This window comes from Anas platyrhynchos, chromosome 29, assembly GCF_047663525.1.
Source record: "Anas platyrhynchos isolate ZD024472 breed Pekin duck chromosome 29, IASCAAS_PekinDuck_T2T, whole genome shotgun sequence".
Classification (NCBI taxonomy): domain Eukaryota; kingdom Metazoa; phylum Chordata; class Aves; order Anseriformes; family Anatidae; genus Anas; species Anas platyrhynchos.
In genome coordinates, this window is record NC_092615.1 from 5576855 (window position 1) to 5600666 (window position 23812).

Below are 23812 nucleotides of genomic sequence, written 5' to 3' on the forward strand. Positions count from 1 at the left end.
TGTACTCTGGTAAACTTGGTGTCCAAGGGTCTCAGGCAGACCCCTGTGACCTTTCACTTGCCTCTCCTCATGAGAGGGTCTGGTTTACTTTGAAAGCAGATGCATAGAAAAAAATCAGGTGTGCATGCAATGTTTTTATTGGAAAAGGTACAGAAGAGTCCATCTTTTCCTCTTGTCATCCTGCTAGCTGTCTCAAAGCTGGGCAATCTCAGTGTAATTGAAAAGGAAGCATGTTCCCAGGTCACCTTCCAGACGGAGCCAGTCAGGAGTGCAGGAGGAGCTCGTTTGCTTTTCTGGGAGATTTTCTTCTTGCAAGAGAGACATGTCCCTGAGGCTTTTCTAAAGGGATAAGAGGACTGGATGGGTTGCTTTGTATCTGCTGGCCCTTCCAGTGTACTTAATCTGATGGACTCTCTCTCTATGTTGTTGCTTGTCTCCTTTCTGTACAGATTGTAAATCTTATTGAGGAAACCGGGCATTTTAATGTTACCAACACAACCTTTGACTTTGACCTCTTCTCCTTGGATGAGACAACCGTCCGTAAGCTGCAGAGCTACTTGGAAGCAGTAGCAACATGACGCTTGGCCTTAGAAGCAGGCTGCTTTTGAAACCAGAAATCCCGTTTATTGGTACCAGGAAACGAACCCATGGAACTAGGCCTTCTTATTCTCTCGATTCACCCGAAGCACTGCCTTAGAGAACAGCCATGCTCTATGAATGCACAGCCAGCTGCACTTTCTTGTAGGCTTCAAACAAGCACCCATATTGCTGAGTCTGTCCTCCATAGCTTCATAAGTCCACTTGGGCACAGGTCCTGAGTAGAGCAAAAGACACGCTGCACCTAGCTGCAGTGCAACACTTCTGGTTTTACTTCAAGAAACTGTGTTTTAAGAACAGATTTTCAGGCGTCTCTGAGAGCTTAAGAAGTGTGGATGATGTTTTCTTCACTAAATCTTGGGACCAGCCTGCCTGCGGAGCTCTAGCAAGTCCGATTTCCTCCAGCTCTGTGATGAAGCATTCATGATGTGTAAGCAGGATTGGCTTTTACAAAGCTAACCGAGAGGCTGATGGCGGAGGAGGCTTCCTAGGGGTATTGTTGGTCTGTTGTGGGGAAAAGTGGACAGATTCCAGCTTTGATCACTTGCAAGTTCTGCTGCAGTTTGGTACAGAGCACTGCTGTAATTTGGTTCCCAGCTCCTGCAGGGCATCGCTCCACACACAGGACCTTACTCTGTTTCAGCTTCCTGGAGAGACCGTTTGTGCTCTTTGAAGAGGCCTCTCGAATCTGCTGTCTCCCGCTGAGGTTTTGAGACATCTTGTTTGTTGATCTGAGCTCCTAAACAAAGTCTCACTCCTTTCAGTCTGCTTTAACTCTAATAGGACTACAAAACTGTAAGCTGTATATTTTATATATATATTATATATATGTATGTACTGTATGTATAAGAAGGGCCTAGTTGGGTCTTACGATTTTAAGGGTGTGTTTTTCTGTTATGTTTTTTAATGGCTATGGCAGGGGAAGGGCGCTTAATAAGATTTGACTTGTTTGTTAAAATGCCTCTTGTGGACAATTTTTAGTGTATGAAAGCTGAACAGCGATCTTCAAAGCATTTTGTGCTCTGGAAGGGACTCACCTGTTGTCTTTTTCATTTGTCAGTGTTTAATAACTTTGCCAAAATATGTGATTGGTTTTGTTCTATGTTCTCAAAGAGGAATCTCCTACAGTGGCCCCTATAGTAGTGGCTGTACTTTGGGAAAACCAAAACAAGGGAGAATTTTATTTTGGGACGCACCTGGAAAACACTGATGTAACAACCAAGTGAAATCAGGTTTGTTTCCTCCTCCCTCTCCCCCCACCTCGCACCTGCTCAAGAAATGGCAGGAAACAGTAAACACTAATCCAGAATCTTTCATCTATTTCTAGTCAAACTAGCATGGGCTTCAGGAGTTGTCTGTATGCTGGCTGGGTGTGGGGAAAGTCATGTAGCTCTTATCAAAACGGTATTACACTCCTGTTCCCTAAATCCAGTATTTTTTATTTTTGAAGAATTGCTTCTTTCTTCCAATCAGTGTGTAAGCTTTTGCCAAATGTTAAGTGGCTGCTGGCAGTGAGGAGGAGAGCAGCAGTTCTGAGGAGCCCTCTGCTCATGCACGCATCTCTTGTGTCTATAAAAGCCCTGTGTAGGAACTGGGGAGTTGCATTGTTCCCGGGTTTGCTGTCCCTTCTCCATCATGAAATTTCAATCCCTTGTTTTGGGTTACCCCTTTCTTTATCATGGAAATGTTGCAACTAATCAACTTAAGTGGCAATATGATGATAAGCTTGTTTGAGTTGGGTCATGTTGACCCGATTCCCATTAATTTTCTTTGTACCATCTTTCATGTGTCTCGTGTGTGTGTGTATATACATATATATACATATATATATGTGTGTGTGTGTGTATATATAAATAATCAAGCTCATGCCAGGTGCGTGCCCTGTCACAACAGTGATCTCAGCTGTTTTTTTCCTGATGAACAATGCCAAGCCTGGATAGAAACCCTGTGTACAAATGTACTTTGAGAAGGTGGAGGATGGCAGGAAGAGGAGGAGCTGTGATGGCCTTTGTTGGCATCGAATGCCGTGTGCAGGAGGACAGCAGCTGCAGTCCATGAGCGTTCATGGATTCGCCTGTTTGTGGTGCCAGGTGTGGTGGGTATGCGTGAACTGCTCATGGTCCCTGCTGGGTCTGTGGCATGGAGGAAGTGAGTCTTGCTCAGCTGCCACAGCCCCACGCTGGGCTCCCTAGGCACGTGGCAAAGCCCCTGGCACGTGGTGCCTCCTGCCGCAAACGATTGGTGACACTCCCTGTCTCTGAAGCTGCATAACAGCGCTGGTGGCAAGCCCAAGCCTGAGATCCCTCTAGGTCTTTGGTCCTCTCTTCACTGGGGTAATTAACTCCCACAGCTGTTGTGTCCGTGTTGCCCACCCTGGCAGCTTTTCTCCTGGGACTATCAGTAGCCTCCAGAGTAACCACAAGGGACTGGAGGTGCCACCACCCTTCTGCCCCCTTCACATGTTAAAATCTGAGTCGTCACCGCTGCCAGCTAGTCCAAGAACACACGTGGGCCAGTGTTCCTGAACTTGGCTGGAAGCACATGGGGCTCCTGCCCAAGGCTGTGGCATCGTCCTGTCCTGGAACCGACTTTATTCGTGAAGTCTAATGAGCATTGATGGGAATTTTGTTTTTATAAGAAGTATTTTACACATGGATTTTTTTAGACTGTTTATAATCTCCTTGAAAACCCAAAATAGGATTGTTCCCCAGCAATAGTTCTCCATTGTGTGCACATGCTGATTTGTTACTAAAAGGTTTCTTGCAAGTACATAGTTGTTCTACAGAGTTGTTGTTTTTTGGGGTGTGTGGTAGCATTGGGGACCACAGGAGGAATGACTCTGCAAACCAAGATTTGTCAAATTTGGGCCTCATCTTGTGTCCCCTTCTAGTTACATATGAACGAGTTCCCTGTGTAGATTCTCTATAGGCTGGCTGAATGCTGTTCTGAACATGCCGTGTACAGGTATTTGTGGATAAAGTGTTTGTTCTTGTGTCACTCTTGAGAGCATGGATGGATTATTGTACAATAGGAAGGAGGGGGCAGTGCTGCTGTCAGCATTGCTTCAGGTCTTCGAGGATGTGTAGTAGCTTGCATTATTTAAAAAAGGAAAAAAAAAAATCCAAAATTGACTTCTAGCCACAATGGTTTTTCCAAGGAAAATGGGCAGAACTCTGTTACTTTTCTGTGTCCTTCATCTTGTTACTGAAGGCATGAACAAGTGCTGACCAGTCTGAAGGCTTTCAGAGTTGTTCAGAGTTGCTTTGAATTGAATCGTGTTGGAGGTAAGATCAGGACGCAGCTTTTCCTTTGTCCTTGGCCTTTGTATTAAAGGGCAAAAGAGGGGTCAGGAGTGTTTTCCTGTTGTCTTGGTCTGGTATGTATTAAGCCTTGAGGCTTTGATTACTGACATTTAGTATTAAGATGAGGAAAAAAAAAAAAAAAGGATAGTAAGGCTGGCTGGCTCCCAGAACACCAGCTAAGGAATATTGGATATGTTGGTGATGAGACTGGCTATGCTGTGGTCAGGCTGAATACATGGAAGTGCAATGATTTTTGCCACCAGTTCTTATACTGCTGTGTGTGGTGGTGGAAGCATCAGAACTAGCAAAGAAATTGATGCAACAATCCAGAAACAAGTTTTTGTCAGATCTTGAGAGTATTTGATGGTGAGAGGTTTAAACGTCCCCTCTGGAGCTTGCCCCATCCCATTCCCTGTGAGCAGAGACCCAAGTCACTCTGGTTCTGCAAGCCTCAACTGTCACATTCTCGAATGCACTAGAGCACGGTCAGTGTACTTGGAGTGTCTCTGCACTAGCCCAGCTGCCTGCCACACGCTGCTTGGCATGCTGATACTAGAGACAGCCCTTGTACACCTGGTATGAGTATTACTTCTAAAAAGATGAGAAACGATTGGTGTTGCTTACATGGGGGCATGAAATAGCCATCAAAAACTGAAGAGATGAGTTTGCACTCCTAAAGAAAATATAAGTACTTCAACTTCTAGATAATTTTTAATTGTATTTCTGCCTAGAATCAAGGTATTAAATACCTTGTCACTTGAGGATTTTAAAAGTTGTGTTGGGAAATGAATTCTTCACTTGGCTGTAAGAAATTCAGCTGGCCCAAGACTAACTTCAAGATTAAAAAAAAAAAAATCATGTTTGTAATACATTACAGGATTGTTTGTCCTGAATTTTAAACCTTTTTGTTAAATTTGTGGAACTATGGAGGAATTTTCTAGAAAAAGTGAAATAAAGTAAGATGGAAAAGTAAAACTTCATTTTTTTGTTGTTTTATTCATTGTTTTGCTTCTCAGTGGACAGAAGGCTTCCCCCCTAGCATCTTACTACCTAAATGTTGTCTGTCAAAACAGAAACTGTTCTTGCTGGGGGCTGAAAGCAGCAGTGCAGGCATGGGGCCCTCCTGGGCACAAACCAGGCACAGCTGTGCAGTGCAGAGGATCTGCTGCAGGGCAGCAGCTCCTGGGTGCAGTGGGCAGCTGTACACCTTGATGTCATCACCCACCTGGCAGCAGCCAGAGCGCTGTGGTGCCTTCAGTCTGTCACAAACAGCTCAGTGAGGCAGAGTTCCAGCTTGGACCTTCCTCTGCTGTCTAGCTGTGACAAATTCCCCTTCTGCAGCCTCTGTATTTTGTTGCTCTCCTCTCTCTCCTGCTGAGGGCAGTGTCTTTGAGCTCAGTACTTACAGAGAAGGGTTCTTATAAAGCCAGCTGTGATAAGCAAGAGTTGCTTTTTGCTGCTCCCCCCACCCGACACCATAGACCTTGATCTCTGAGCATTGTTTTGCAAAAACCACTGAAGCATTGAGACACAAACTGCAGCGTTTATTTATTAGGCATTTCTCTGAAAGTCAAGACATTGCAGACTCACAGCTGAGACTACAGTTGCACAAGAGGGACTGTAGGGCCAATTGTGCGCTTGCATGGAGGTATGGGCGCAATGCACAAGTTCACTGAGCTGCTTGCTGGGGTAGTAATTCCAGATCAAGCCCTAAAAAATCTCCCTGCTCTGCTAACTGTTACTGCCTCCCACAGCAAGGTTTTGCTACCAGTACTGCAGGTACAGAGCCAGGCCCTTGCAGCTTGCTTGAGCTGTTTGCTCAATAATAGTGTAGTTTAATAGTGTAGTTGCTTCTCCCCTGCATGCCACTTCCAATCAAAGCACTTGATATCTCTGGCTAGTCCTCCTTTGTCCAGGGAAACAATATCCAGAACCAGAGTACAACTGTTCCACTTGTAATGATTTCTAGTTTGAAATAAGCAATTTTACAAGCTATCCTCCATTTGCTAAGGTGACTGAAGTCCATCCGGGCAGGGGGCAGACAGCAATACACTTTGCAGAACCACCCATGGCCTTCAGGAGCTATTGTTAATGTATGCTTCTGCACAGCTTTGATGGAGGCTTCTAATGACCTCGCTGTGGTGGGCCTTTACAGTGGCTGGAATGGCAGATTCGTCTGGAGGACTGATCAGCCCTCTAGCAATTCAGCGCCCTCTGCAGGCTCCACTCCACATGTGTACAGATCCTGCTTCTGCAACCCAGCCCAACAGCTCTGGAGTTGCCTATGTTTCAGGATGCACTAAACAACATCTCTATGATTGTAAGCTTACAGTTAGGTTACACACACACACACAGATTTTCAAATAATCCCTTTGTGGAATGCTTTCAGAATACAGTCCATGTATACTACTCTAGCACTATAATTTATGGTTTCATAATAACTCAAGACACTGAAACATTCAAAATATTGCACAGACCAACCCAGTAAATCCCAGGTTCCACATACAGACTTAGCCAGGGTGTGTAGTCACACAGAATTTGCCTTGTTTGACAGAAGATAGTTTGTTGGTAGAGAGATTTAAAATAATTCAGATGTCACCAGCATGCAATTAAAATGCATCAAGGGAAAAAAAGAAGTATACCACTATAAAAAGAATTTGCCTTCCCCACGTAGCTGGAAAAATGCAGTTCCTGATTGTTTTACATTCAGCTCAGGAAAAGAAAACTTTGGTTAAGACAACACACTATGAACTTATAAGGTAAATGCACTGCCCTTATAAAAAAAAAAGGAAAAGACAAATGCAAAGTAGATATTCAGGAATATCTCAGCATTTGAATATACACATAGGAAACCAGGCACAATCATATTTACGGCAGTAAGAAGGCCAAAAAATGTACAGCTAAGCAATTTAGGGAGTCTTCATGATAGCCAAACCTCATTTATTTCAAGAGAACCCACTGATTCCTTCATGGGAAGCCCAGGCTGACAGCACACTCGCACAACAGGGAAAGTTTCTACCACGTCACAAAGCTGCCATGTTACCGCCTAAGATCATTCTCTGTTGTGGTCGGTGTATCCATATAAAACTGATCGATTTGGTCTTTATACTTCTGTGCCACCACTGGTCTCTTCAGTTTCATTGTTGGGCCTGTGGAAAAGACACAACATGGGACTGCAATGGTGGAAGCGCTACAGCAGGCGTCATTTTGAGGCATAAATCGATATTAGATTGAAGCAAGCCTCGAGGAGGATTCAGAGCATGTGCGCACACATTGACTTCTAAATTGCTCTTTGTGATTAAAAACACCTCCCTTTCCCCCATGAACAGAAACAGCACAACCACCCTGCAACCGGCAATACAATCCCCAGAGTAAGGACTGCTGAGCTAAGTACCACCAGGCAGGGTCAGGAAGTCCCGAATAACCCATTCTACCTTCCCTGGCACTCCGATGTGTTCCAGCCACAGCAAGCAAGGTCCGGAGGTTCACAGGGTAAGCCTCAGTGCCCTGCATACTACTCACCAAGCTCTCCGCCAAAGAGAGAGAAGTCCTTCTCCAGAATGACCCACTTCTGGACTTTCTGAGCATTTGAGACAGCTCTCTCGTTGACTGCTGAAATTCCCTTCTGGATAGCTGCATAGATAGCCTTGTCTTTGCTGCTTATGATTTCAGAGACTTTTGTAGCCTTGCTGCCCAGTTTTTGGCAGAATTCAATAGCTTCTGGAGTGAGGTCATCTCCTGGCTCCCCACTTTCTACATCTATGTTGCACTGCAAGAGAAGTCATTTTATATTACTAAACACTTGATTCCCTTCACAGTACTAAACCTTATGGCCATAGGAAGCTGCCATGTCACTTTCCCCACCCACATCCAGTACCAGTTGTCAAATTAGATCAACCACTTCCTACATGCTTTATGCAAACCACTGCTTCAAATGAAAACTTAAGGCAATGTGCAGATGAAACACCTCCAGAGCTCCACATACTCAATAGCCACATTAATACCAAAGTACAAGCAGGGTATAGAACTCCTCATCCAAATTCTTCCTGTGCTCTCCCAAATTAGGAGAGGATATAGCAGGATCCTGCCTCTGAGGCCAGAGCTTTACTTCTCTACGCTCCACAGCAGCACCGCTGGCTGCTGGAAGATGACAGAGGCAGCACCTGAGTCATGCAGCACCAGCTCCAGAGTCTGGCACAGCATCTCGTGCACAAGGGCAAGGAGGGTGGCTGTCAGAGTCTCACTAATGAGCAATTACCACTGACCTGAGAAGCCACTGGCCTGCAAGGGCTCTCTGGTCCTAAGCAGAAGAGTCAGTAAAGGCCAACACGTGTCGCTGTGGAGTTTAAACCAGCATCTTAAAAAGAAGTCATGGACACCTCATTGCTGTCCAGACATCTCTGGGAGATACTGAAATATGGGTAAGAAAAGCAGAAGGTTTCTTGTTTCAGTCTGACTTCTGTGTCTTTTAGTACCATTTCTTTCTGCTTTCTGTCCGATACCATACGAGATAAGCAGTTGCTCCAAACAACAGAACCTTACTGTCTGATCAGATGGCAAGTGCTCACTTTTTTGTACAGTTACAAGTGGTGTTTGCAGCTCAGCTACAAGTCATGCTGCAAGATGCCTTTAGGCTCCAGCAATCATTGTAGAACACACAACAATCATCTTCCTCACGGTATTAGATGCATGCAAAATAGTCTCTATGTCTTCTCAGCCCCAACCCTGATAGATGCCCACCCTTTTGTCCATGAAATAGGCAGAATCAAACCCACCTTTAGTGTTAGAAGCATAGCAAGGAATTTTGCTTTGTCTCCAACCAACATTGCATTGCTAATGATGGGAATGGCCTCTTTTACAGCATCCTCAATTGGAACGGGAGGAATGTTCTCACCTCCTGCTGTGATGATGAGCTCTGGAAAAGAGTCAAATCTTGATTAATGCTTACAGCTCCCCCCTTCCTTCCTTTACAATCTGAAATGATTTTATAGCACCTTTGTGGCTACACAGATCAAATAATGAGTCTGTATCCCAATATCCAGGGAAGAAAGCAAACCAGAAAGACTCCAGCCAGGTGAGGAGAGATGAAACTAAGGTGTGCAAGTACACAGCATTACAAAAGTTGCTTTAATGCTCCACAAATGTTTGCAGCTGGAGAACACGGGGTTTGGAGTATCTCAGTACCATACCACAGCCATCTTAGGCTCTAGGGAATTCGAGTTGTTAACCACATTGTTCAGAAATTTGAGTTAAAAATTTGCTGAGGCAAAGCAGAGTTTTTAAAGCTATACACAGCATGTTATGGAGGAGAGATAAGCTGAAATCTTACAGATTTCTTAAAGCAGCCCCTTTGCATGACCATTTATCTCTTTTTAGTGATTGGAGTCTTGCATGAAATTAGATTTGTTTGGTGTTGGTCAGAGCAGTGTCCCAAGAGCTGTGTTGCTGCAAGCCATTTTCACAACAGCAATAAGCTATTGTTTTCCCTTACAGGTTAACTAGCAAAGCTAGCTGAAACCAGAGGGAGCTGGTAGTACACACAGCTGGACCCAGGCAGGTGCAGCACAAGTCAACAAAGCACTAACTACTGCCTCTGAAATCAGAGGATTTCTTCCTCACTCTGCAAACACACACTGGTTTCAGTGGTCAGCCGCCTTCTCCCATCACGTGCCTTGTCACATGCTTAGTGGCAGCACAGATTGTAGCTATATTCATATGAAAAACTTCAGAAGTAGTATCTAAAAACAGTATCTTCTGTGCAAGCCACGACTACACAACTACCAAGGTCTGACATATCATATCCTAGTACTGTGCAACCTCAAAACAAGCAAGCGATAGGCTGCATTACCTTTAATTCTGCCAGTGATGTAAAGGAATCCATCTTTATCACACTTGCCAAGGTCACCTGAATGCAGCCAGCCATCTTCATCAATTGCCTCTTTGGTTTTCTCTTCCATGTTCAAGTAGCCCATGAAGATGTGCCTTCCTGAGAAGCAGATCTCCCCATTGCCATCTTCATCGGGCTTATGGATCAGTGTCCGGCAGCCTGTCATTTCCTTTCCACAGCTTAAACAAAGACAACACAAACCCAAGGTATTTTTTTAAATTATTTTTGCTGTTCAGGTACTGAATTTAAGAGTGAGATTGTAGCAATACACACTCAATCTGAAGTGTCTGAACCAAGCCAGGCAGGCTTTCATTACAACTGCTTCAGCAGGGAACTTTAAAACTTAAGACATCTGCTTACATGGAAGAAACTACAGCAAATTGTTACTGCAGAAATCAGTGTTCACACCCATGCTTTCCATCTATTGCTCTCAAGCTCCTGAGCTTTGAGTTAGAAGATTTATGTTCTTGGTAGCTAACTTTTACTGATGGTAGCATTCACCTTGAATACTGGTGAAGACTGAACAAGCTGTTCAAAGTAACAGAGTAGTCTTAATGTCAAATGAATAAATGCAGTAAGGTAAACTCTAACCTACGTTAGTTACTGATTATTTCTTCCCATAAATGGAGAAGAGGAGGCTGAGGGGGGACCCCATCGCAGTCTACAACTTCCTCGTGAGGGCAAGTGGAGAGATAGGTGACCTATTCTCTGTAAACACCAGTGATAGGACCCACAGGAATGGTGTTAAGCTGAGGCAGGGGAAGTTTAGGCTGGACATCAGGAAGAGGTTCTTCACCGAGAGGGTAGTTGCACACTGGAACAGGCTCCCCAGGGACGTAGTCACTGCACCGAGCCTGACTGAATTTAAGAAGTGATTGGACTGTGCACTTAGTCACGTGGTCCAAACTTTTGGGCAGACCTGTGCGGTGCCAGGAGTTGGACTTGATGATCCTTATGGGTCCCTTCCGACTCGGGATATTCTATGATTCTATGATAAATCCCTTGTTTCCTCCTCTGTTCCTAGAGAATCCAGGCCAAGTTAAATTTAAGTAACACTGCTGGTGCCCTTGGCAGATCTCATCATCTGCAATACTTGGGCCAGAGGAACTGGCTCCCTAGCAACTTCTTACTGGCTGCAAGACTGGGGCTGAGCTGCATCAGGTGAGCCAAGCAAGCCAGATGCACCAGAAACCTTAAAGCAACTCTGTTCCTCCCAGTCAGCTGTGCTCCACTCACAGATAGTTATTTACCTGGTAAACTTGAACGCGTGAGGTAAGGAGACTGTGTGAGGCCCAGAGCTTTCGCTCATGCCATACAGTTCATACACAGGAATGTTCAGACTTAAAAAGAATTCCAGTGTCTCTCTGGTAATTGGAGCGGCTCCTGAGTAGCACCTTGTACAGCGATCCAGCCCAATGGCCTTTCGAACCTTCTTGTATACCAGGTGCCTGGCTAAGCGGAAGTTCACTGGGACTTCAGAATACCTGTGGAAGAAACATTGTTACAAGACCTCAGTCAGAAAGTAAAACTCCTTCCCATCCTCTTTCATCCATCTCCTATTTTGGCTTATTCAGCAAAATTGATGAATACAAATGACTCCTGCCTCCAGCCCTTGCTGCCCATCCTCTGGCCCCAGCACTACTTTTGGCTTTTAATGTCCACAAGTCAGGACTTTCATGTGCAATATAATTACTGATCCAATGCTAAAGCTCTAACATTCATAACACCCCTTAAGTGTAGCATTTAATTACCCATTCATCCACTTCAGGTTTGTCTGTAACCCGACTTCCTTGGCCCATGATGCCACTTTTCTTTTGAGCATTGATGATTTTGCACCAACAGATTTCATTCTTTCTTCCATTTTTTCCCAGACACGAGGAACTCCCAAAAACGCAGTTGGCCTCACCTCCCGCAGGGTGTCTACTAAGGTGCCCTGTGTGGAACAGAATTTTATAAGGCATTCAAAAGAGATATTGTACAGATACCAGGTCAGCACTGGTCACTAGCTAAGACCTACAACTGCTCTTAATTTTGAGGAATTGCTCATTTTCAACTGAAGTGTTGCTGCTGCTGAGTGCAAACAAAGCAGCACTGGGCAATACCAGTTTTCTTCCTGCCATGTTCCACAAGAAAAAAGAGCCCCAGAAGCATTCACGCTCAACAGTGGTTTTGACAAGACAGCAAGGGTCGATACTCTCAGTGCCCATGCTGACACAGCATCAGGACGAGTCGTTCTCTTTCCAGGACACAGACTTAATGGTGGTGGCATTTTGCAATATGGACAGAGCAAATACAAAGCTGTTGCTCAACCAAGCTATCAGGGCAGAGAACTGGTGTCAGGTGAGTCACCAAGAAGCTCCTAGTTGTGAAGTGCTTGGTCAGCTCATCATCCTGGCTTGTAACACAGAGTCAAAAGGCAAAGGTCAGACTGGCCACATTCTTCAAACCAATAGACCCTTAAATAGAAGTCTGTCACCGGACAAATAAACTAAGTTATCTCACGATTCTGAAGGCTGTGTTAAGTCAGCAAGGTTTGTTTTAAAGTGCACACCCCTAGCCACAAGCAGGTGGACAAGCATAAGTTTTTTATTGTCTTATGTTTTTACCTTTAATGCATCTGGCTGAGCAAAGAAAACTTGTGCTCCAAACGTAACTGATAACCAAATATCCGTCATCTGTGCAGCAACATGACTGAGAGGCAGATAGCTGACCACCAGTTCTTGCTTTTCTGTAGCTTCTGCCAGCTTTATGGAACGTCCTGCTGCTAACGATGTCCATGTCAACTGTTAACAAGAACACAGCTCTGTATTAAGTGGCAGCCCATTCTGAGCAGATATAACACAGAACGTGCAGCTCATGAAAAGAGCCAACAGCTTCCTGTGATCTTCAGATCAGGCATGTTCTTCAGCTGATCTCTGCAGTCCCTCAGCACCTACCTAAGGTCACAGTTCTTGGAATGGACATCTACACAAAGAGATACTTACGTTGTCATGACTGAGCATTACTCCCTTTGGCTGTCCAGTTGTCCCTGAGGTATATATTAGCGTACAGCACTGGTTAGGCTTCAGTGAGTCAATGATTTCACGGAGCTGAGTGTCTGGAACATCTTTGCCAAGGTCCATGAACTCTCTCCACTGTATTCAAAAGAGAAGAACTTGACCACTTTACACACCATTGGTGACAAATTAAATTAAACCCTTCGCTATACATGAAGAGAAGGGAACTGTTTTCAATGTCCAAACCTGCAACAGAAACTGACAGTCCCACCGTATTTTCTGTCACAAAAGGTATGACAAGGAACAGAAAAGGAGACAGATCTACCTCGAAGAAGCTTCCCAGCTCTGTAGGCGACCCTGGCATTCACTGGGAGTGCCTAGCAGGAGTAACTATGGGACCTGAAGCTGACTAAGAGAGGTCAGCATGCTAGCACCCTTCCCTTACAATATGGATTTATCAAGGTTTGAACAACAGTGTACATCTACCACTTCAGATAGGCAAGTGTTCCTTCACTGTAATCAACATAAACTTGCACTATTTATGACAGTCATGTAGAAGGTGATGGTTGCTTGAAGCTGTCAGCTAAACACAGCTGTTATTCATAAAGCCAGTAAGATGCCCATTACTTACAGAATACAGATTTGGTCTCTTCTCTCTTAGCTCTTCCCCATATTGGACAATAGCTTTCAAATGAGGTAGTTTATGCTGAACCTGTGTTAAGAAGAGAGATCCATGAGAAGGAGCAAATCCCACATTTTCTTTTTAAGCCTAAATTACCCACCACTTAACATGCAACTGCTACTTGCCATTTGAAGTAAAGCTAAGAGAATTTCATCTGACTTATTGAAAGAGAAGAGGGAAGCCTCAATAGAGACAGTAATCATTTGGACTGGGATGTTGCCTGCTGACCTAGGGGATTATTATTTTTTCATTTTGGCTTGTCATACTTCAAGCTCAAGGCTTTGCTACTCTGCGGAACCACCTTTTAACTTTAATGAGATTTAGCACAAGTGATCACTCATTGGGTTTGAACAGCAAACACACCAAGCAGGCTCGATCGGTTCACCTCTGCTTTCAGATCCAGCATTTCCCTCAGGTAGCTTTACCCTCCCGTATCTATCAACAGGACACAAAGCTTCCAGTCATTTAACAAGTGTATTTACTTCTAAGATTTTCTGCAGCTGTTTATGGTTTTCCACAACCACAATGTTAGCACTGCTGTTCTCTGCTACATAATGACAGGCCTCAGGAGAGTTTGTAGTGTAGATACCGACGGCAAGACCACTACAAAAGAAAACAAAAAGAAAAACACAGAATTAGAGGATAAGCAAAGCTGCTGGCAAGACAAAAAGTCATACCATTTCAAACTTTAACAGAGGAAAAACCACAGGCAGAACATCCCATAAAGCAACAACAGTAAGTGGAAAGCTTAGTTGTTCCAAGAGCAAAGGCTCATTTCTGGTCATAGGTAATGTCAGAACAGTGTAACGGGCCAAAGTTGGTCAGATGGAAGACAGCTATCACAGCACTGGATTTTGATACTCTAACCTTTTCCAACATAATATTTTAACCAAAATGCAAATAAGCATGTTTTTGGTTTAACCTGCTGTTCATTTTAAGAGAGAATGTGCTTTTTCTAGCTAAAATATATTTTTTTTGTCTTATTCATTATTAAGTAAAGAGAGTTTAGGTTCTAGCTACCCTCATTACATTCAAATATAAGCAGCACTTGTTTTGTTTTAAACCAAAAACACCCTCTCACATGAATAATGAAATTACTATCTGAAGGCTAGAGCAAAATGCATGTCAAGAGACAACACTCTTTCTTACCCTGCAAAGATAGCTCCAATATCAGCAATAAACCACTCTGGAGAATTAAATCCCAAGAGGCACACTCCATGGAAACGCTCTAGTCCCAGCTGTAAACAAGAGATGAGATTACAGCAATCTTGTTTGTCCTTTGAAGAATGCTTAGAGTTAACTTAGAGTTAACAGAGGCTATGAAAATCCAGCTGCTGAAGTCCAAGCCTTTCAATCTGCTTCAGCTGTTCTCTGGTTTTGCACCAGAGACAATGGAAGTATGTATACTGGAAGATCCCACAGTATGAGTGGAAGGGAAAAACAAACAAAAGAGTGTCCTTAACTATAGGAAATAAGATGATAATCTAATTCTGATGATAACAGGAAGAACACGTAATGTTTTCTTTCTCTCAATCCATCTTAACACCCAGCTGTACAAGTACATGGCTCATCCAGTTTGGTCATTTATGTTGGATTCATAAGTGTTCCTTTGAGTTTTTTCCTGGAAAAATGAAAATTTACAAGCCTTATGAGGGGTTTTGTCCAGGTTTGCCATGTCTCAAATACACCTCCTTAAAGGTTTTCCTAAATATTTTTTGTTTACTTGAATGTGGAAGCAATTTGTATGAAATTCAAACAAAAATACTGTAGTATTTAACAAGATGTTCATGGCATGTTCAAGTAATTCACAGAATCACAGAATATTAGGGATTGGAACAGACCTTGAAAGACCATTTAGTCCAATCCCCTTGCCGGAGCAGGAACACCTGGATCAGGTCACACAGGAATGCATCCAGGTGGGTTTTGAACGTCTCTGGAGAAAGAGACTCCACAACCCCCATGGGCAGCCTGTTCCAGTGCTCTGTCACCCTCACCATGAAAAAGTTGTCTCATGTCTCTGCTTAAATTAAGCGGAACCTCCTATGTTTCAGCTTGCACCCATTCCCCCCTTGTTCTACCATTGGATGTCACTGAGAAGAGCCTGGTTCCATCCTCCTGACAATCGCTCTTTACGTATTTATAAACATTAATAAGGTCACCCCTCAGTCTTCTCTTCTCCAAGCTAAAGAGCCCCAGCTCCCTCAGCCTTTCTCCATAAGGGAGATGCTCCACTCCCTTCATCATCCTCCTGGCTTTGTATTGGACTCTCTCAAGCAGTTCCCTGTCCTTCTGGAACTGAGGGACCCAGAACTGGACAGAATATTCTATATGTGTTCTCACCAGGGCAGAGTAGAGGGAAAGGAGAACCTCTCTTGACCTACTAACCACCCCCTTTCTGATACACCCCAGGATGCCATCGGCTTTCTTGGCCACAAGGGCATGGTGCTGGCTCATGGTCATCCAGCTGTCCACCATGACCCTCAGGTGCCTCTCCCCTTCGCTGCTCTCCAGCAGGGCAGTGCCCAACTTATCCTGGTGTTTGGGGTTGCTCTTGTGCAGATGCAGGACTCTACACTTGCCCTCATTATACTTCATTAAGTTCCTCCCCGCCCAATTCTCCAACCTGTCGAGGTCCCACTGGATGGCAGTGCAGCGTTCTGGTGGGTTAGCCACTTTCCCTGACACTTTACGACTCATCAACATATCATTTGTAAGAATAAGATACAGCTGATTCCAGCCATTTCAGCAGTTAAGCTGCTGACCATGAACATGTAGTATAATTCAACAGAAGCTCACCTTCAGAAAGCTTTTGGCTGCTTTACAGCACTCATCATAGTACATATTGTAAGTTAGCTTTATCCACTGGCCACCTTTCTTGGATGCAAGAGCATAATAGTCACCATATTTACTAGTAGCTTCCTGGAATAGATCATGAACAGTCTTTGGTGCCTCGCTGCCTATGCCCTGCTCATCCATCCTCAGTCTGACTTCTCCATCTCGTTGTGTTGTCCACACACTCGAGGGAGGAGGTGAAGAGGCTAGATTGAAAGAAAAATATTCAACATCTCATGTTTAGAAATTGCTTTCTGCCGTAACAGAAATATAAATACAAGTATTGAAGTAAAAGCAAATGCCAACAGCTCCCTCCCCACCCTTTTCCCCCACTATTTTAGAACAAGACTAAGAGATGAAGCCTCTAAAGCACATTCAAAATTTTCGTTTACCTCTCCTTCTGACCTAAATCTTCCTGCGACTTATTTATTTATTTATTATTAAAATAAGTAGTACATGATTACCTGGTAGATATGCATTAATCACTGATACTATTTTACTCCTTGGAGCACACCAGTGCTTTAAAGCCTATGTTCTAGAGACTTCTGGACAGACTACCCTGCCATTTGAATTCCCTCTTCCAATGTTATGGTTTTGTAAATGACTCTCATTTAAGTAATAATTTTATGCACATAACAGTAACTAAATATTCTCTCTACTTACATTTGAAACCAAGCTTGTCCATCTGAGATCCCTCTGTCTTAGTATCTTCAACTGTCTCAGTGTTGTAGACCTCAACAACTCTGCAAGGCAGAAGTAATTAGCACTGGATAGACTTTAGCACACTGGATGAAGAATGTCTTAGCCATACTCACCCCATCACTTAACTACATTAAGCCTTGCAAGTCAAGCAAAGGTGAGTGGTTTCTGATGTTTACTAGCCGGCTTTATTAATTTTACTAGCTCAGACACCAATGAAACACGCCCACCTTGGCAAGTGTGTGGTCTTTGCCTGCACTGCTTTTGAACATGTGTATGTCGCTCTAACTGTAAGACTAGCTGCAGAAGAATCCATGAACACAACATCCATGATGCAGTGATAATTTAATACCACAGGTCTGCTCTGCGTGCCTGAAACAGACTACAGCAGTCAGAGAGGTGGGAACAGACAGGGGCACGCAGATCTGGTGCTTTTCTCCGATCTGTGCTGTGCGAGCCTAAGAAAGGCGGCAGCGCCCCAAGGCCGTGTTCCCGTGCAGCACAGGCATCACCACAGTGACCCTGGGGAAAAACCCATAGAGATTTCCTGCAGAAAGCAAGGCCAGCTAAGAGCAGGAAATTGATTAACAGGAAATCCTGTTCTTAGGTATTCCTAATGAAGTTAGTACATCAGGCTTGCGCCAGATGTTTGTGCAGAAATTGAACAGGCACTCTTCAGAGACATCCCTCTATCTACTTCAGCTGTGCTCCTCACAAGGAGTTTGCACTGTGGTATCTGTGGTTGCCCTTTTTACTTTCAGTCTTGCAAGAGCCATTAAAACACTTCCCGCCTGCATCTGCAGAACAGTGTTCTTCCTCTGTCCTTTTCCAAAACAGACTTTCTCAAAGCCGTAAGTGATGAGGATATGGAATAATTAAGTCACACATCCCACTTCAGGCCACGAGTTGGAAGCCAGAACCTGTGAGATTTCGTATTCGAGTCTCTGTGCTCTGCCCACAGAATGACGTATTATCATACCTCCATGCTACAAGCAGACAACATTTGTTCCTCTACCCTGGGCAAACCGCACTTGTACCATCACCATAGCACCAAGGCCCAAGCATCATCTCTACCCAAGATCATACTCCAGAGAAACTAAAGCTCCATCTTGCCTTGCCAAACAGCCCTGAGATGGGTCCTCTGCTCAAGGCCATCATGGAAGCATTTGTTTCTTCATGTCAGCACTAGGTATTCACTCTTCCTTCACTGCAACTTCTGGTGTGAAGTTTCTTCCAAGGTCTGATTCCTCGGTGGTCTTCTAGAAGGGGTTGCGTGCCCGTGACATCACAGACATCATGGACGGGGTGGCCAAGTCCTGTCTAATGGTGCAGCTCCCTCACAGAAAGATGGCCTGCCAACTCTGCTCTCACTAAGCAGGACACATCTGGTCCCACACAGACCCTTCAGCCTATCGCCGGCATGGTGCCACCCAAGCCTCATACTTTCTTCCCCTTCTACTGGATCAAAGGGAAGACACACAGCACCTTGTGAGTTTCTGTCTAAGACGTAAGTTGCTTCCCTTCCTTTCACATTTCCTCTGAACTTCTTAGGGGGTAATCAACTCATGGCTTTGCACATAGGATAGGATTTAAGGCATGGAGCTTTGACTTGGCTACTCCTGTGTACTGTCCAAAAGCAGAATCACTTCTATCTAATCTGCAAACTACAAACCAGAGGTATGTAAATCAGCTTTCTTCTTTTCTCCAAAAAGGATTACAAGATCTTCTCTACTATGTATTTCCTCACTGTTACCGAGAGCATTTTCCAACACAAATTAACCCCCAGTTGCTGTAGTTCTGCATCATTTCTCCACCTGCTTTTGTGGACAAAGTGTGGAAGTGACTCAGTAATATGAGCAAAAACCCCTGCAGCTATTTCCGTTACGGGGAATCGAGTCATACTTTTTTTCTTCTTCTTACTACATATAATTCCAACTTAGCCCCCAAAAATTAGGTAAAGAGTGTCTTGGAAGTCTGACAGCTATATCCCATTACACTGTGGTGAGAATTAGACCCTTAGCTATCAACCTACTATTTATTATGAGGTTATTTAGATTTACAGCCAATCAGGTTGCCTAGAATGATAAAAATCAGCACAGGTACTGCACACAAGCAGTCCCCTAATGAGGCACACCTCTTGTTTACAGTGCAGTGATGCTTCCCAACGCATGTAGTACTTGCTAGGTATTTCACATATTTGATCAGTGAGATTATAGATTCAGCTTTTGGATTTTGGAATTAGAAAAAAAAATGTTCAAAATTTCTTCTAAAAACCTTAATGTCCCAATTAATCTAAGTAAACATGCTAGAATATGAGCTATATCCTGTGTATGCAGGTCACCACAGAAAAAAATAAAATCTTAAATTAGACAAACCTAGCTGAAGAGTTGACCAGTGCATCATCCAATGACACCTTGCAGTTTTCTTGAGCATCCACATTAAGATAAGCCGTGGGGACAGGTTCTGTAAGTGCCATACGTGCATCTGATTCACACAGCATTGTCCCTGTAAAGACAGTTTAAAATTAAAATAGAATCAAATACTACAGTGAAATCAGCTTTCATTGATGCAGCTATCTGACAAAGACAATTCCAAAGCAGATATAACTCAAGACTGATGTATTTGTATGAAATACAGTAAATTCTGTAAGTGGATAAAGTACCCTTCACATTAAGCTTGGCTTGTATGAAAAGCCTGATCAGAATTACGATTATTCATCCATTCTCACACCTGAAAATGCGCTTGACAATTACAGTTTTGAAAAAGCACCACTAGGTTAACGTTTATATTTGCACTCTTTTGCCCCGAACGTTAAGGCTTAGCTTTCAGACCTCCCCCAAACCACCCACCGCAGGGCTCCAGTGCAGCCTTACAATGCATTGCCTCGCCTTTGTGCAGCCTCTCCTCCCGCAGCCTCTCCGGACGAGCAACGACGTGTAATATCCTTTATTTTTAAACTAGCGCCCACGAGGCAGATCTGGAGCATTTATGTCATGTGCTCTCTGCCTCGCAATTGGAAGCAGCCAGTCACCCCACACTGCCGCCTAATGCGGAAGCTCTTTCTCTGCGCCTGCCCGCCGTGCTTGGCTCTCGGGGTGCGGGAGCATTGGGGTTCCTTTGGCTCTCCACAGCGTCCCCAGAGCAGCTGTTGGGGTACAGCCGCTGCTGCATGCCCACTCCCTGGGGACCTAAAAAACTGTTCTGGTAAAAATCAGCACTCGGCAGCCGCTGTGCTCTCAGCATCTCCTACGCTGCTTTCAGCGGGGGTTTCTGCACTTTGTTGCTACAGGGTTTCGTCACCCAAACGAAGCATTTTCTAATCCTGAAAGCAACGCAGATTTTATGTAAGGTTTATATTCAACAGCCTTTGATGCTCGTCACTTGACAGGCAGAGCTTTAATTGCTTCAATGAATTTCTAACTGACTGGAGATGAATCCTATTATCCTTCATCTTTTTAAAAAGAGGGTTTTAGCACACTATTTCATACCGACATTAGACAGAGCAATTTAAAGCAGGCAATGTGAGAAGCACATCTGGCTGAATGATGACAGATATTAACAAAAGGAAAGAGTCCTTTATCTGATGAATCTGACAATAGCTAAGCTGGGGCTGGAGGAGGATGTGCCTGTGCAGTGTCCTGCCCCTGACAGCAGTGGGTGAAGGCATGGCCAGCCACAATTCCCAGCACACAAGCCTCCTTCTATCCCAAAAAAGCACATCCCCTCCTCCCAATTCCTCATCTATGCAAGGACGCGATGGTGCTCGATTTGTGCTCTGCTTGCTACAGGCTACGATTCAGAATGCAAAAATAGTTCAATTCACACGCAGCTGAGAGAGGCACATCTTCAAAACCCATCTCTAAATCTCTGAGGTTCGTGGCAGACGTTGCCCAATGCCCCCATACTAGACTACAACACCATTTTGTTCTTTTGATAAGACAGCCACGAGAAAAGGTGCATTATCTGCATTATCTATACGGAGTAGCCTACTGCTAGCAGCAGTCACCCAGGCCATGGTAGAGTGGGTTTTGTCCCATCCCCAGCCTGGAGGAGCTCAAACCCACATCTAGAAGAGCATGTCGTTTTGCAGATGGTGTGGAGCCAGCCAGTGGCAGCATCACCACCCCTCCATCTCCTGGGGAGTCCTGAGAGGAGAAAGAACTTACTGGAACCAGCAGCCACGGGGCCTGACCCCGCTGCAGTGCACATCCCAGGGGTGACCCCAAGGACAGGGTGTCCCTGCTGGATCCACAAGCAAGCTGGATATGGCACGCAGAGTACAGACATGAGGCTGCACAGCCAGCAGGTCCTGGGAGATGCACGAGGGTATCACTGCCTCCACCATGCCCAGCAGACGGGGTTTTTCAAGGAGAATCCACATGTCAGTGCCATGTGGCCCCCGACACTGAGAGAACAGTTGCACCAGCAGGTACAAGCAGTAGCGGAATTTTTGGACACTTGTCCCAAGGACACTTGTGCCATGAAACATAAGAACACAATGCAGAAAGCCGAAGTCCAACCTAGCTGTGCAAGTTTTCTTTGTGAACACAGGTCACACGGATCCCAAGACAGTAGTTCATTTTCTGTAACAAATTTTGGTTAGAAACAAACCAATTGCCAGTACATATACTCTGATCAGTTCTGCTAAGCAATGTAGCAACAGCCCTTCATCTCGTGATGCTTTGTCACCTCCCCAGCTGCACTACACAAGCTGCTGGAAGACAGGGCAGACACACAGGCGCTCACAAGAGCCTGATTTGACTTTCATGGTAGCTCGATAGGCAGGTGAGTGGGATCAGGAACGATCCTCTCTTGCCACATGCTATTTCTAAGGGAAATAGCGCCCTAACATGCCACAGTTGGTAGGAACATGAGGAACACACACCCAAACAAAAGCCTGGTGAAAGAAACCGCCCTTGTAATTACAGCTGTGTGAAAGCTTAAGTTGTCCGACTGCAAACCACCTTCTGCTTGGAGGGCGAGCTGTATCCTACAAGGGCTGGAAGGATATGAACTACCTAAGGATATGAAAGCGCTGCAGAGCTGGACTGCAGGCACACTTGTGACAGCCAAAGCTACAGAGGTGAACATTTTGTTTATAACAGTCTGAACGTGCCTTCACTCAAAACACACACAGAGCCTCAAAACCAGCAGTTCAAGTTAAGATTGCCCAGTGCATGCGTGTGTTCATCAGTCACCCTAACATTTGCTAGCACAGGCCCCCTTTGCTCCCGGTTATTGTTTTATTTTCCTTGTGCTCATACTGGCAGCACTTCTGATCCTGTCCAGTTTTTGTTGCGCAGACCAGCTCGAGGAGACAGCTGCATTATCTCCCTCCCTCTCCAGATTTCCACCCAAACTGAAACTTGAACTTTTTGTTTTCCCTGAAGATTTATTAAGTGAGGAAATAGCAGCTGAGCAACCTGCTTTTCCTCTCCCAGATAAATTTTGTTTTTAAAAAGGCTGCATTATAAACTTCTAAGCACAATAAGTTTTCTCCAGGACAGCCCTGCTGACCACAGGCCAGCGTGGTGAAGTGCTGCAAGAAGAACACGGGGGAAATAAACCCCGGCCCCTGCGGGGTGAGCACACAATGCAGACTCTCAACGACTCTACTGCAGTACCTTCAGAGAGCTGAATTTCAGGTTAATAAAGCTGTCCATAGCAAAACCTTCAGTAAGTAGGTTTAGCTATGGAAAATCCTTCTGGCAGCTGGACCCAAGGCTTTCCTGCCCGCAGAAGAGGGCCGGCATGTGCCAGCACCACATGGCCAGAGGGCTCGGCGCAGGGCAGAGCCCAGGGCGCGCGAACCATCCGCCACATAAGCCAGCACATAACTGGTGGCTCTGAGTTTTACGCAGCTTGCTCCTCCAGAATGCCGGGTTATTATCGGTGAATTCCCCAGTGTGACTCACCAGAGGGCCGCTTTCTGAGTTCCTCTTTCCTAAACTGCTATCGATTTTCCTGCATGATCTGCACGCAGCAGGCTGTGAAGGGAAATTCCCTCACACACACACAAGAAGCACAGAAATGAGGCACAGAAACGCGTTCAGAGACGCGGAAGGCGCGCCCCTGCCAGCCCCCACCACACCCAGGGCTTTATTTCACTGCTGTTCAGGGCCAGCCAGACCCGGACCTGACGGCACCGCTGCTACCGCGGCATCTCCGGGCATTTCGGGCACGGCACCAGGGCACGGCTGGGGCTGGATGAACCTCTGGAGACGGAGCCAGCCTCCCCGGCCAGCAGAGTCACCCACGCGGGCTCTGCGCGTCTCCACAGCGAGAGCCCCCCGCGCCTCCTCAAGAGCCCCCTGGTGGCGGCCGCCCGCCCCTCCCCCACCCCCCGCTCCCCGCTCCCCTCACGCACGCCACGCGCGCGCGCTCCCCCGGCCCGCCCCGCGCACGCGCCGTTACCTCAGGAGCGGGAACGCGCGCGCGAGACTCCCCCCACCACGGCTGCCGCGCGCCGCCACGCGGGACCCTTCTTAAAGCGCGGGACCGGAGGGGGCGTGGCCAAGAGCGACGAGGCCACGCCCCCTTCCTCCGGGGTCACCTGCGGCCATCGAGCCCCCGGGGCTCAGAGCCGGGGGGGGGGTGAAACACGGGGGGGGGAGCAGCCAGGGCTCCGTGCCCCCCGGAGCTGGAAAACGAGAGCGGGGCGAAGCGGGGGCTCCCTCCCGGGCCCAGCTTAGTTTCCTTTTTTTTTTTTTTTTTTTTTTGTCACCAAACAAGCAGCGGCCGGGTGGTTTGGCAGATGCTAACGCCCCGGAGTTTCACTGCGGCCGGGCTGCAGAGCCCCAGACTCCTCTAAACTGCC

The 23812-nt window shown here is 45.6% G+C and overlaps 2 protein-coding genes and 1 long non-coding RNA gene across 9 annotated transcripts in view; 2 read left to right on the top strand and 1 right to left on the bottom strand.

The window, feature by feature from the left end:
- The window catches only part of MLLT1 (MLLT1 super elongation complex subunit), a 34002-nt gene extending 29123 nt beyond the window's left edge, over positions 1–4879 (top strand). For both annotated transcript variants that reach the window (XM_072029350.1, XM_038169134.2), the window contains exon 12: positions 450–4879. In XM_072029350.1, the coding sequence (XP_071885451.1) occupies positions 450–578 (129 nt within the window). In that variant the 3' untranslated portion in view covers positions 579–4879. The remainder of the gene's footprint in view (positions 1–449) is intronic.
- A 543-nt stretch (positions 4880–5422) lies between these two features.
- Positions 5423–23557, bottom strand: ACSBG2 (acyl-CoA synthetase bubblegum family member 2). 5 transcript variants are annotated; one of them, XM_027472669.2, is made up of 15 exons: positions 23410–23557; positions 19371–19500; positions 16960–17039; positions 16261–16502; positions 14614–14702; positions 13947–14067; positions 13414–13494; positions 12771–12920; positions 12393–12569; positions 11538–11719; positions 11037–11270; positions 9748–9965; positions 8675–8814; positions 7422–7668; positions 5423–7048 (listed from the first exon to the last, which is right to left on the bottom strand). In XM_027472669.2, exons 2-15 carry the CDS (start codon positions 19493–19495, stop codon positions 6939–6941), a joined length of 2196 nt encoding a protein of 731 aa, XP_027328470.1. In that variant the 5' UTR covers positions 19496–19500; positions 23410–23557; the 3' UTR covers positions 5423–6938. The 5 variants fall into 5 exon arrangements, with proteins under 5 accessions (XP_027328470.1, XP_005029252.1, XP_005029251.1 ...); XM_005029195.6 differs by lacking the exon at positions 23410–23557 and adding an exon at positions 22911–23055; XM_005029194.6 differs by lacking the exon at positions 23410–23557 and adding an exon at positions 19869–20023.
- LOC139999776 (uncharacterized) lies at positions 18344–22631 on the top strand. Of its 2 annotated transcripts, none has more exons than XR_011805295.1 (3): positions 18344–18483; positions 18577–18672; positions 22498–22631. It is a non-coding gene; the product is annotated as an uncharacterized lncRNA (long non-coding RNA). The 2 variants fall into 2 exon arrangements; XR_011805294.1 differs by lacking the exon at positions 22498–22631 and adding an exon at positions 21086–21222.
- Positions 23558–23812: the final 255 nt, after the last annotated feature.

Bases quoted from the DNA above. Each gene is read 5' to 3' on its own strand.
- ACSBG2 (XM_005029193.4), bottom strand. From the start codon at position 19,875: ATGCATTGTAAGGCTGCACTGGAGCCCTGCG. The intron at 7,669-8,674 runs GTGGGTTTGATT...CTTCTCTTGCAG, and splicing joins CTATGCTTCTAACACTAAAG to TGCAACATAGATGTAGAAAG. The intron at 7,049-7,421 runs GTGAGTAGTATG...TCTTTTCCACAG, and splicing joins TCTCTTTGGCGGAGAGCTTG to GCCCAACAATGAAACTGAAG.